General features: G+C 36.3%; 1 protein-coding gene across 1 annotated transcript in view; it reads right to left on the reverse strand.

The window, feature by feature from the left end:
- Window positions 1–2,972: 2,972 nt before the first annotated feature.
- The window catches only part of GNAT3 (G protein subunit alpha transducin 3), a 54,566-nt gene continuing 43,033 nt past the window's right edge, over window positions 2,973–14,505 (reverse strand). The window contains exons 6-8 of the mRNA XM_038562445.1: window positions 6,792–6,921; window positions 6,432–6,585; window positions 2,973–3,163 (exon numbers count right to left, since the gene is read on the reverse strand). Coding sequence (XP_038418373.1) covers window positions 2,973–3,163; window positions 6,432–6,585; window positions 6,792–6,921 — 475 coding nt within the window. The remainder of the gene's footprint in view (window positions 3,164–6,431; window positions 6,586–6,791; window positions 6,922–14,505) is intronic.

Below are 14,505 nucleotides of genomic sequence, written 5' to 3' on the forward strand. Positions count from 1 at the left end.
TGAATTTTGTTAATCAATAGAAAATGGGAAATCTATAATGCATGTTGTGGATTTCACAGAATTGGGCACTTCTTTTCTATAGAGCTTCTTTTTAGAGTCACCAGCTTTAATATTTTGACTCAAGGGTATTCCCAGTTAATAGTCTTTAATTCTCTAGTCACTGGTCCCCAGATACAAAGACTTATCTGTTGACCAGTTCATGCTTCTGGAAAAACTCTGCAAGAACCAATTGTTAGTGACTCCACTAGCTATAGGCCTGCACCAGGTCTCTGAGGTAGTACAGTGTATCTACAATGGACACATTTTAGAAATGAATGAGTTGGGAGTGTTATCAATGTAAAGCAAGAGGATTGAAGGACATTCTGAGAGAGGAAGAGAAACCTCAAATAACAGCAAAGGAAAATAGCAATAGAATATTTGAACTTTTACAAACCCTAAGACCGCTTCAGGACACCTGGGTGGCTCAGTGGTTGAGCATCTGCCTTGGGCTCAGGGTGTGATCCCAGTGTCCCGGGATGGAGTCCCACATCGGGCTCCCTGCATGGAGCCTGCTTCTCCCTCTGCCTGTGTCTCTGCCTCTCTCTGTGTGTCTCTCATGAATAAATAAATAAAATATTAAAAAAAAAGACTAGGCTGCTTCTTTGAGATATGTCAGAGCAAGAACACTAACTGTACAGTTGGAAGGTTGAATTTTCCACTGAAACAAGTGTTTGAATTCTAACCAACTTTAATATTCCTGATCTCAGTGTAAATTTCTTCCAACTAAAGCATGGTTTTCCGGATTTTCCATTTTGTTACTTTCTTTAATTAGTTCAAAATACTGTGTTTCTATGCCAACTTTTTTTTATTAAAAATTTAAAAAGTGAAATCAGAAAGATACTCAGTTTTAAGGAGAATGATCATTAAAGAAATAATGCAAATGTCTATTTTCTCTACTTAAAATTTCTTTTTTTAATTAAAATTCATGGGCATAACAACTGTTTGTGATTGAGAAGACATTTTAAAATTCCATTGAGAGGGTTGGAAGAAATAGGTTTTGTCTTGTTTTGTTTTCCTGTAATCCAAAGTGACCTCTAATTTTAGTTTGGTCATTTAACATATTTTTTTTAATTTCCAAGAGAATATGATAAATATTGATAATTGTCAATCTTTTTTGCACAGATCAAAATAAGTTATGAAATTTTAAAAGACAAATTGAAACATTTTTGACTCCACCGTTTACACCAAAAAGAGAAATCCTAACGGTAAGACAAAGTCAAATCCAAACAATAATAGTAATATGTCACAAACTATCTTACTCCTTTATGGAAAATTCTCTTCACGCTGTTGGAGAAAAACAGGTAAAAGCAGAATGGGAAAAAACAAAAAAGACAAAGCCATAGACAAAATGACAGCATTTGTAGTCTTAATTTAGAATCTCTTAGCATTGAATATCTCCCAGCAAAATGTTGGGTCTTTGTCCTATAGATATTGGTTTTTAGCCAGAAAATTTCATTGAATGCTTGAAAATGTTTTCTCTCGCTTTCTCTTTTTTTTGTCCTTGCTATCTTAGGCTCCTTAATTAATAATTTATATTCTGCAAAGTAATTTCCAATTTATTTTTCTTACTATGACATTTTTATTGGATTGTATTTGTTGACATCTCCTTTCTGTTTTTGAAAGTAAAGCCAGAAACAGTAAGGCTATTTATTGAATAGTGATCATTCCTAACCGTTTAGAATGGAAATGTTACAGAACCTTGAAAAGGTGACCCTGAGACAGAGCTTCCTAAATCCATCGGAGCTATGGATTGGCAAATTGCTTAATTTATGTTTTCCTAAACTGGCTTGTAAAACACTAATTAGCCCTCTTTTGTGGGTGGTTATAAGTCTCATGTCCTGACCTATGTATCACCTTCTACCAGGATAGAGAGTAAACAATATCAAGACTTGCTTAAAGAGTATATGTTGAAAGTGGTACACACTTTAAAAAAGAAAGGTCATCTTTTCTGTTTGCAAATGACATGATTTGGTTCGTAAGGCACCAAATTAGCTTTTTAAAAGTAGGCTTGACCATTAGCATACGGTCTAACATTTAGAACGGACCGTACAACGCTAGCAGAGAAGTTCAATGTTTCTCTTCTACAAATTCTCCTAATTACTCACTCTTACTTTGTACTTCTTCTTCACAAAACTGAAACATAATAGGTGCCAAGAAACTGAATTATTATTATTATTATTTTTCTCTCTTGTGGTTTAAAAGTGTTGTCCTTCGACCATCAATTGTAATAATGCTCCGTGCCACTCTAGGGCAAAATATGGGAGATGAGAACCCCATTAAGGACTGTGGTTCAGTATTTGACTCTGCATGGTCCCATTTTCAACTAGGCTGGTAGAAAAAGATAGACTGTTAAAATCTCTAATTCTAAGGGTAAATTCAGCATTAATGACTTTCTTCCCTAAGAAAAATGTAGCAGATAAAATTACATGCATTTCTTTTGCATGTGTAATTTCCCATCAACAAGTACATGTCTGGTGAACATTTCATTAGCAACTTACTGAATAGCAGGAATGGACCAATAATGAATAGTTTTTATAGTACGGGCACAGTACATACCAGTGAAAACAAATGCCTCTCATAATCTGGCCGATGATGTAACATGGAAAACCTTGCATTTTTTGTTATCCTATAATTAGAAATAGATCACAATAGAGAAATTTACTACCAAGCAAATTCCCTGTCATTGATATGCACTGACACAGCATTACCAAAATGTATATTTTTAGATCTGAGGACATGAAAGATACCCCCATCCTCAATGTCACAGTGAAATTGAAACTTATCCAGATACAGTTGACAATATGTTAAAATTTTTGTATGAAAACTTTTTTCTTCAGAACACTACTCTATTAAAACTAAACACGTCACACAGCACCTTTCCTTTTGTATCTTGAAAAGTGTACATGAGCAAGAATGGAAGAAGAAAGGATTGATTAGAAAAGCCCACAGTCTTTTAGATTCTCTTTGATTATTATATCTGTAACTGCATCAAACACGAACTTGACATTTTGAGTATCCGTAGCACAGGTCATATGGGAATAAATTTCCTTATCTTCTTTCTTTAAATTCAGGTCTAGAAACTGGTTTTTGATGTAGTTTCCTGCGTCTTCAAATGTATTTGGTCCTTGTTTAAAAAAAGAAAGAAACGTAAATCGCATCTTAAAAGGAATAAAATTAGAAGTATCAGGAAGTGTTAGGATTTTACTTTGTGTGCTGTTGTTTGATATACTCAGTATTGAAAAATCAAGATGGCAATGGTCAGTTATCTAGGGTTTATGCAATATTGAATTTGTGCTGGGAACTATACTTGCCCCACTGATAAGGGGCTTCACTTGCCTAAAATACAATACAGTAAAAATACTGACATATATATATAAATGAGCAATGAAGTCTATATATATGACAAAGGCTCTGCATATGTATGTGTATGGAGGAGTGTTTTAATATGAGCTAAAGGAAGAAGAGAAATTGAAAATGAGTAGACTACAGGGCAAGGTGGTATTTCAGCTGGATCTTGAAGTGCAGCGAGAAGAGAGAAGGAAATAGTATGCGTGAAGGCCAAAAAGTGGGAGTGAGAATGGCCTGTGTCAGTGGACTAGAGGGTAGGGTTGAGAGGTAAATGTGCAGTTTGGAGAGGATTTTTGCAGAGGAATTGTAGCAAATCAAGGAGAATGGATAGTATGGGTCAGATTATGGTTTATGTTGCTAACCAAACAAAGGAGTTGAAATGACGTATGTAAAACTAGAGAGAGCTGTTCTTGACTGAGGCTTTTGTAGAGTTAAATGGAGAGTGGATGAAGGGTGGGCTTGGGAATGGTTAGCTTAGTAGCAGGACATACAGTGGACCAACTGGGGAAAGGTGGTAATAAAATACATACAAGGCACCTAAAAGTGACTTTGTTGATGGCCTTTAAAACAGAATATACTTGGTGGGAACCTAACATACGATAGGGCAGCAGCATGGAGATTTTCCAAGGACATGAGATTTTTATTGCCCCACTTTACTGTAAGTAGGAGAAAAATTCCATGAGGGACAACATTTAAAATCATGTAATGTGGCTAAAATCCAACACACTGACAACACCAAATGCTGGCAAAGATGTGGAGCTGCAAGAACTTGATTTCATTGCTGGCAGGATCACAAAGTGGTACAGCCACTTGGGAAGGCACTTGGTTGGTCTATGCTTCTAGATATTTACGCAAAAACATACAAGCACACAGGATCCTGAACATAGATGTTTATAGCAGCTTTATTCATAATTGCCAAAAATTGGAAGTAACTAAGATGTCTTTCAATAGGTGAAAGATTAAAGAAAGCAATTTGTTTATGGAATGAAATATTTTTCAGCAATGAAAGGAAATGGACTGTCAACTCATGAAAAGACATGGAGGAAATTTAAATGTGTATTGCAATTTATGACAAAAAATGAAAGCAGTCTGTCAGAAAATGCCATAAGTTGTATGATTACAGCTCTGTAACATTCTGGAAAGGGCATAACTATAGGTAGAGCAAACAGATCACAGGTTGCCACAAGTTGAGGGGAGGGGTAAAACACAGAGACGATTTTTATGGCAGTGAAATTATTCTGTATGTTACTGTCCTGGTGGGTATGTGACATGAATTTGGCAAAGCACACAGAACTGTATAACACAGAGTATAATAAGCTATGGACTTTGGTTATGACATATCAGTACTTATTAGTCGATTGTAACAAATACACTACATCAGTGCAAAATTTAGTAATAAGGGAAACGGGAAGCTGACCAGAGAGGGAGTAGCCTATTAGTCAGAAGAAAACCTATAAAGCTGTCTTGAGTCTATATTTAGTTTGTAATATTCTACATGGAATCATGATTATATTTAGTCACAAGATAAATGTGTCAACATGTAATTGATATTTATAATGCTAGAAGAAAGATATAAGTAATAGTTTTAGATGAGCATAAATAGCCACTGTGGGGACTCCTGGGTGGCTCAGCTGGTTGGTTGTCTGACTTCGGTTCAGGTCATGACCTTGGGATCCTGGAATGGAGCCGAATGTCAGGCTCCCTCTCCCTCTGTTGTTCCTCCTGCTTGTGCCCAACGACTTTCTCTTTCTTGTCAAATAGATAAATAAGATCTTTAAAAAAAATAATTACTGTGACAGAATGCCATGCTTCTAGTAACATCTGGGCTACCCATGTATGTAAGTGGTGAATTGAGCTTCTATTTGTGTGTGTGTGTGTGTGTGTGTGTTTTAAGATTCCATTTATTTGGGAGAGAGGGTACACATGCACACACCACTGAGTGGGGGAGGAGGGACAGAGGGAGAGGGAGAAACAGACTTCCAACTGAGCAGGGAGCCTGTCACAGGGCTCGATCCCTGGACCCTGGAATCATGACCTGAGCTGAAGACAGCTGATTAATTGACTGAGCCACCCAGGTGCCCCTATCTGCGTTTAAGTCATAAGGAGCTCTGCCTTATACATAATTTCATTAGCAAAGCATGTAACTATATAACCCCTCAAAAAAGTGTCTATGAAGGAAAAAAAACCCACTTATAGAACCTGACATTTATAGTCATTAACAGGATCAGCACTAAAATTCTAGGATCTATGAAAACTAGTAAAAGAAAATGTCACTATTCTCAAAATCATTCAAGCGGTCCCTCAGGTAATTTAATTCAGACTTTGAGAAACCACTGCATTATAAAGTTTCATTAGGAAATACATAAAAAGGGGCACCTGGATGGCTCAGTGATTGAGCATCTGCCTTTGGCTCAGGTTGTGACCCTGGGGTCCTGGGATTGAGTCTCATATCAGGCTCCCCAGAGAGAGACAGCTTGGGTCTCTGCCTGGGTCTCTGCCTCTCTCTCTGTGTCTCTCACGAATAAATAAATAAAATCTTTTTTAAAAAAAGAAACTTAAAAAATGCCAATTTGAGGGGTGCCTGACTCTTGGTTTCAGTTCAGGTCATGATCTCAGGGTCTTGAGATTGGGCCCTAGGTTGGGCTCCACACTCTGCATGGAGCCAGCTTAGAATTCTCTCTGCCCCTCCTGCTTGTTCTGTCTCTCTCTCATAAATAAAACAAATCTTTGAAAATACCAATTTGGAATATATTGCATTGTTTATAGTGTTTAAGATAATATAGTTCTCAGTGTTGTTTCATACAGAGAGTAGTAACACTGGTCTACTGAAATTCCCGTTTATTCCTTAGAGCTTTGCTTTAATGCTGACAGTGTAGACAGGGTTTCTTATTTGTCTGCAAGATCTCTTCCAATTTGAATCATACATGTGACTCAAGCAATTATCATAAGCCTCAACTTCATAAATGTTACCTGTCAAGATGAAGATAGGAAAATATAAGTCGATAGAAGCATTTAGTATGGAATTAAAGAGCAAAGTATCTTACCAGTGTATTCTGGAAAGCAGATACTAAGGTGCACTTTGGTAACTTTTTCTTGAAAGAGGTCCTTTTTATTGAGAAACAGGACAATGGAGGTGGTTGCAAAGTACTTGTGATTGCAGATACTGTTGAACAGGTGAAGGCTTTCATGCATTCTGTTCTGTTAGGTATAAAGATGAAAATGTGTAGGATTATTATTTGCAAAGTATTAACCCTGGGCATTATAAATGAGGCTCTAGAAGGAACACATATGTTTGGAAGATCTTCACTGAGTTGGGGAATGTGGTAGTAATGTTGGAACGTACACACGCTTGGTTTTTTTGTTTGTTTGCTATACCCTGGCTTTATTTTCCTTTTTAGACTTACCACTTCTTTGTCTTCTACTAGGACCATGTCATAGGCACTGAGTGCAGCACAAAATATAATGCATGTAACGCCTTCAAAACAGTGAATCCATTTCTTTCTCTCAGATCTCTGTCCTCCTACATCAAACATTCTTTAAAAAAAATAAAATAAAAACAGAATAACAAGTCTTAGAAATACCCAGCAGAAGTTACATTAATATTAAGATTTAGAGCTCTAAATGAATGCTCTCATATCTTTACAAGATAATCTTGATTTTTATTGGTTATAAAATATCATATTTGGTCAATTTGCAGCTCAAGGACTACAGAAAAAGAGAAAGTTCGTCTTTCTTTTTTTAATTCATGCAAATTAGATAAAAATCACATACAGACTTTGAAGGACTGGGCAATTTCAGGCAGTTTACAGTTTTAGTAAGAAATCACTGGACTTGAGAAATTTTGGGTCAAAGTTTATGCATAGTGTGGAAATCTTGCATCACTATATTGTACACACAATATTGTGTGTATTGTATTAAAAATAATAGAACACAACTAACCATATTGGAAATTGAAAAAAAGAAACCCTATGCATAGTTTTAAATGAAGAGAACCTACAGAAAGATTGGAAGCTAACACAGTTCTGATACTACGTATGATTCTTGCTTCTCTTAGTTCTTCCTACATTCATTCTGCATTTTTTGTGCAAGACACTGTTAGGCCTATCAACACAAAGATGAAAAAATACGGCCACTATCTTCAGAAAGCCTGCTGTCTTGGAGAGAGAAAACCAATATGTTATTATAGGATTTTATAATAAATATTCTTTTTAAAGATTATATTTATTTTAGAGAGAGAAAGCAAAGGGAGGGGCAGAAGGAGAGGGAATCTCAGGCAAACTCCTTGTGGAGCACGGCCAAAGGGTGCTCGATCTCATGAGGTCCATCCTAGTCGAAATCAAGCATCACTTAACCCACGGAGCTACCCACATGCCCAGTATTACATCATAAATATTCTAATACACAAGGTAAAATGTGAGCCCAGAGGAAAACTTATGTAAGCCTGAGTCATCATGGAACTTACTCAGAGGAGGTATTTGAAAGTTGAGCTCTCCCCTGTCTTAGTAGTTTGGTGAAAGTCACCATTGTGGATCTTGTAACTCAGTAAAGAAACTAGGAGTCATTCTAAAGAGCTTCCTTTCCCTTACCCTCCATGGAACACATATGCAAAGTGCAGTTCCCAATCCATGCACTCCTTTCCAAGTCCCCTTGTCTCGGACAAGCCACGCCGTTCCTCACACGCCACTGCAAAAGCTCTGTGACTCCTTAGCCATGGAACAAACACAGACCCATCTGATGACGCTTAAGGCTCTGGCTCTTTGGGTTCCTGCTTACTTTTCCCAGCGTAGTCCATACCACTTTCCTCTCTACTACAGCCCGATCACACAGAAACCTAACTTTTCTGCTTCAGGAATGTGCACAATTTGTCTCCTTCCCAGGTGACGTGACTCCTTTCTTCATTACGTGACACTGCCTAACTCACAGGTCTTATAGTCCGTGTCTCCTTCACAAAGAAACCCTCGTGAGCCCCCATGTGAGTTGTGTCTCTCTCCGCCCCCATTTACTTTCTGTACGTCACTTTCTTTCCTATAAAGGATTGCAATTGTCACAATCATTAATGTACTGGTTTATTTACTTTTTTACATGTTTAATATCTGTCATCTTCCTAATAGAATAATGGCCCCAGGGTAGGGACTTAGCTATATTAAGTGACAACTACATTCCCAGTAGCAGGCATTAAGTCTGACCTACAATAGACATGCTATAAATATTTGCTAAACAAAAGAATATATTTCGTGGTAATGGGATGCGGGGGGACTTTGACATCAAGTGCATGTGCCAGTTACCAAGGAATGAGAGAACATTGGAATGTTTGGGGGAACATGAAAACTTAGGCAAAACCATTGAGATAAATGGCCTGATAATTGTTAATTTATTCAATACATATTTATTGATCATGCCAGGCATTAGAGATTCAACCTCAAGAAGCTCCTAATCTACTGTGGAGGCAGCGGTGGTGGCAGTGGGGCTTGTTGTGTGTGTGTGTGTTTGTGAACAGGCTTAGGATATACATACAGAGAGGGTAGGGGTGAGTCATAATTTGAACAAAACTAATTGGAAACTGCTAATTAAACACTTAAGGAGATGAAGGATAGAGCCAAGTAAATGTCTGGGAAAATGTTCCAGGTAGAGGCAGCAGAGGAAACAGCAAGAGCAAAGATTTAAGCAGGTGGGAGGGAGTAAACCTGACATGTTAACCCTGAAACGATTAACTGGGTCTTTTGTATTACATGAGAAGATGACATTTATATTGCAACCAGTGGGGGAACTACAGGAGATTTGGGGGCAGGGAATTCGCATTGTTTGCTTCTTGTTATGTTAGGTCACTTTGATCTGAGTCCAGAAGATAGATTCAATAAGGAAGAGACTAGAGGCAGGGAAAGAAATTATGGGGCTTTCATATTAGTTTAACCACAAGATATTAATTAGTGGAAACAACCAAGCCATACAGAGATTTCAAAGGTAATAATTGTAGTTGGGGTAATAAATGTCACTCATCTGAGCTGCGGAGGATAAGCAAAAGTAGACTACATTGTACTTCTCTACTACTTCCCACTTGAGGTATGAACCAGGCAGAGAACAGACCAATAGAACTGAATTCACACATCTCTATATACCCCAAAGCAAAAAGACTCTAGCACTAGATTGAAAGAGAAGATGCTCACAGTATTCAAGATAATGTTGAAGAGTTCAGTAGTTGGGTGCCTTGGAAATTTAAATCCAGTGTCTTTAACACTAGTTAGGTGCTGCTCATACCAAACCCTCTGCATCTTGAGACTTGTGATATAAATGGAGCAAAGGGCAGCATTTTGATTTTAAGGTTATATAATTTGTAAACCAACCAGCAAATTTAATTGTTAAGACCAGTCAATAACTCTTATGGAAGCGAAGATAAGCAATATGCAGACCTTTACTTTTAGTCAAATATTTTGTTGATCTATAAAAATAACCTTAGTCTTTTTTTCAAGCTTTCAAAAATAGCTTTCCTTATAGCTTTACTGAAAGTATTAAATGCAGTACAGTGACGTCTAATTCTTCCATAAGTTCCCACCAATTGTAATGTCTTGATTTTAATTTAACACACCTAATAAATGTTTATGTGCCAGGCATGTAAGCAATCTACAACAATTTACTCAAATTTTAAACTATAAACTTATAAGGTAGGTACAATATTATTTCTATTTTTCAGATGAGATGTTAAAGCAACTTGCCCAAAGCTCATTAATTCTAGTAATATTTGTAGAAGCTGTGATGTGTTAGGTACCATGATAGATTCTGTGGGTTTGATAATGAAGCTTTCTTATGAATCTTATCAATTGTATGTTTATTTACTTAGACCAGAGGGCTCCAGTTATACCTAGCATCCGCAGTTAGCTTTAAAATTCTTAAGTCGTCACCAGTGGGTTGGAATCGCCTTCACTGTAGAGTCTATCCTTCTTACCCTAGATCAGATACTAGTCCTACACGTTGTCAAACTGGGCAAAAATGTAAAACTCCCCCCTTTCCAGGTGTTTTGTTCCATGATTTGAATGGTGATAGTTTAGACTACCAGGATTCTAGGTGTCGTGTATATTCTCCATTTGGTCATATACAAATATGTGATGGATCATTTGTTGGCAAAGAAAGGTGGTAACTGTAATTGAACAAAGATACGTTAACCTGTGGAGTTTGGTGTGTTGCAGATTGAATACACATCAGTAGGTTTAAACTCCTGGTAAGCTTTTCCAGCTAAAACCACCCCTTGTATCTCCACCCACTAGATTTGAACAGGTATCTCCACAATTCTTGTTTCCTCTTTGTTCTGGTGTTCTCTTTGCTTCCATACTGGGCATCCCATAATGGAGAAGTAATTAATCATGGAATGAGGACAGAAGTTGCTGGATGAATAGAATGCCTGTGCTGAGACCAATATCCAATTTCCCAGTAGAAATGATATTGCTGTAGGAACTAAACTCCAGGACACCTTGGTTATGTTTTCTCCACTAGGTAGGACTTGGGTTAGCATAACTAGCATTTGTTGTTGAGCCTCTTTATTTTCTCTGCTTTTATGGCCAACTAAGTAAGCTATCTCCATCTGTCTGATGATTTCTTTCTTTTTTTTCTTTTTGGTAAATTTTATATTTTCAATTAGATTATATTCAAACTTTACAAATCTGAGAATATTCTTAAGGTGACTTAGTATACCTGCTCAGATTCCTGGCACCTCAAAGAAAATAGTCTTATTTCTCTCATGTTAATAGTTTTTAAATCAGAAAAAAAATCACAGGGAGTCCTTTGCAATGAAAATAGTAATAAGAATTATCAAGATATGAGTATTGCTAATTTCTGAGCTCTGAGAGGAATTTAAACTCCCCAGGAAATAGAGAAAACAGAAACTTCGTGTACTTCCTATTTATTTCATTTCTGCACTGCAATGATCTCAAATGGCTATCCCAAGAAGTGGAATATTTGAAAAATCTTTGAGATGAAAGTCAGAGCAAGCCCAGCCATCTCTTTGGCTCTCTTCTGACTTTCTCTGATCATTCAGCTTCTTCAGCAGCCTAATGTTGACATTAACATCCTTGTACAAGGGTAGCTATTCTCCTCTAGGTAAACAAATACAATTAAGAGTACAATGTGTAACCTGACCCTTAGCCTCCTGTTTTAGCATATCATGCAGCCTTCAATAAATCACCTTTCTCCTGAGAGAGGGAAGACAAGATTTATCCTCTGAGGGCTTTGTCATATTAATAAAAACAGCTTTTGAAAGTCTTAGATTGCACGCTAATAACCTCATTTTATGTCTCACTTGATAAACAGTGATGTGTGTATACACAAGCGTTCAGGTTGACCTTAGAGACAAAAGTTCAGGGAGCATTGAACATTGCTCTTATGCCATCTGCCATTACGGAACTGAAATGTTCATTAGCAAATCAGACCAACAGCTGGAGTTTTGCTTTCATATTGAGTCTACTGGATATTATGGTAGCTCTGAGAAGTTGCATGTTGTTATGCTGCTGTTGTAGTAGTTTCCTTTCATACATCTCGCTCCACTTTTAGCTCTTCCTCTAAATTGTAATTTGGGGCTTATTTTAGAGATGTAAAGCATTAAAACCTATTGAAACAATTTAGATTCCCAAAGCAGAAGCTTTTACTTATACATTTCATTGAATAAGTATTCTCTTATAAAAAATAAATGTAAGAATATGTATGAATATATAAATATATAAGAATATACTTGAATATGAATATATGTATATTCCATCATGACCATTTTGTGAAAAACAAAAGTAGAAATCTGAGGAAAACATGCATTCTCGCTGACTGAACATTTGGATTGGTCACATCAACAGGGACAGTTAGTGAGGTAAATGCCCATGTGATGCAGATTGAATACCCTGATTCCCTGAGCGTTAACGATATTGAATGGAATGCACAGTTCTCCGTTTGGGTGAAGGGATTTTGTTTTACTTATTTATTTCTTTGGTAATATATATTTCCTTATTAAGTCTGATATTTCAGTTAGAATTCTTAAATTAAAAAAGAAAGTTTTTAAATGCCTGAGTTGTACGATACAACTAAAAGTCCACAGGCAAGGCTTTTAAGTGATAGCTGAACATTGGTTATTTATTAAATTGCTCATGGCACTAATATAGGGCAAGTGATCAGAGTTTTATGGCTTTATATTAATCAGTTGAGTTGTGTAGTCTATTTTAAACAGTTGGGAAAACTGTTGAGTTTTATGGCTTTATGTCAAACAGTTGGCTAAATATTTAACCAATACCAGATTATTCACACTTCATTTTAAAACAGATTATAATGAAGTAATCCGTCCTTCATGGTACTTACACAATTGTTACATAATCTATGACAGCCAAACATTACTAATGCTACTGTAACTAATTTGTTAGATGTTTTTGCTCTTCCTATAAGTATGTGACTTGTCCTGGAAAAAACACAGTTTCTGACATCTATATATTTGACCACAGAAAAAGAAGATCTAATCTGAGTTGGAATTTATTTTAAATTATTCTGCAGAGTGGAGTTGTTCCAAGATATTTGACTGTATCAGAACTGATACATCTTCTTAAGATGGCCACATTATGAAAGTGTCATATAGATTTGTGTCATCATTACACAGACATAGCAAAATGGTCTAACCAGGTCTTTCCCTTGTGCCAAATTCTGAAAATAGATCAGGGTTAATGTTTATAGACAAAAAAAAAAAAAGATACACAGAGATATTCTAAATCCCTTAATAGCTTGTGATTAAAAAACAGAATCAAAAGGACTTATAACCATGAAAAAGTTAGGTCTCTAAATACCCATAATTAATAACATTATATACTTTCTACTCAATGTGTGTGTGTGTCTGTTTGGCATTTAAAATGCCCATTAGGGACACCTGAGTGGCTCAGCGGTTGAACGTCTGCCTTCAGCCCAGGGCATGATCCCAGAGTGCAGGGATCGAGTCCCACATCGGGCTCCCCACAGGGAGCCTCTTTCTCCCCCTGCCTGTGTCTCTGCCTCTTTCTCTGTGTCTCTCATGAGTAAATAAATAAAATGTCCACTAGATAATTCTGTAATTATTGAATAACATAGTTTATAAAGTCATTACAATATATCACTAGAATACATTAGACATATTATAGGGCTTATTGGGGGTAATATTGACCATGAACATACCTGAAACAAATAATAGTTATATATGAGTTACTGCTCTCTCAGATTTAATAGACAATGATAAAGCTAACTTGAGATTGAGCAGCTGGGTAGACAATCAGACTCACTCCTAAGCCTAAGCTGACTTATATCCCCATAAAAAGGAACACGGTGCACACGATCAATTTAAAATTAAAGAAAATTCTAAATTATGTCAGATCCTAGATCCACTTAAACACTGTTGACAATAGTTCTGCTGAACTTACAAAATCTAAAGCTCTACATCGTAATAGTTACTGACTTCTTTTCTTGGAGTTCCACATAGTTTTACATCCTTCCAGTTCTCTTATTTAATATTGGAGCAGTTAGGAAGGAAATGACTTTTCTATAATTGTTTGATAAAGCCTTGTAAATCTTTAAGTTCTTTGTCCCAAGGAATTATAACAGTAACAGAGCTCACACTTAATATTTTCCATTTACATAGTACTGTAATATCTGTAAAAACAATTTATTTTATGTTTGACTGCTGAAATTCTGGTTTGATAAGAACTCTAAGATAATTTCCATTAAATTAGGTGGTACAGGAAGATGATACTGTACATTGGCAGAAAGAATTTTTCATTTTGATGCTCCTGTTTAAAATGCTAGAGTTCTCTAATTTAATATGCAAATTAAATCTTTAGTTTTATATAATCACAGGATGATTTATGCTATGTGAATACAGATCAATGCTAATGCAATATATTTTAATACCTGGCACTTACTGAAATGAAGTTGGAAGGTATCTTATTTTTATACTTTCTATTTTGAAATACTACCATACTTTAAACTACAAAAGCCTGTTCACTTTCAGATAATCCTATTCAGCACTTCAAAAAAAAAAAAAAGGTGATTTAACTGTGGGAATTTATTAAGGGATTAATATATGTTAGTTGCTGTGACCAAACTTAAAAATGTAAGTAAGTGATTTTAAATAGT

Source organism: Canis lupus, chromosome 18, assembly GCF_011100685.1.
Source record: "Canis lupus familiaris isolate Mischka breed German Shepherd chromosome 18, alternate assembly UU_Cfam_GSD_1.0, whole genome shotgun sequence".
NCBI lineage: Eukaryota > Metazoa > Chordata > Mammalia > Carnivora > Canidae > Canis > Canis lupus.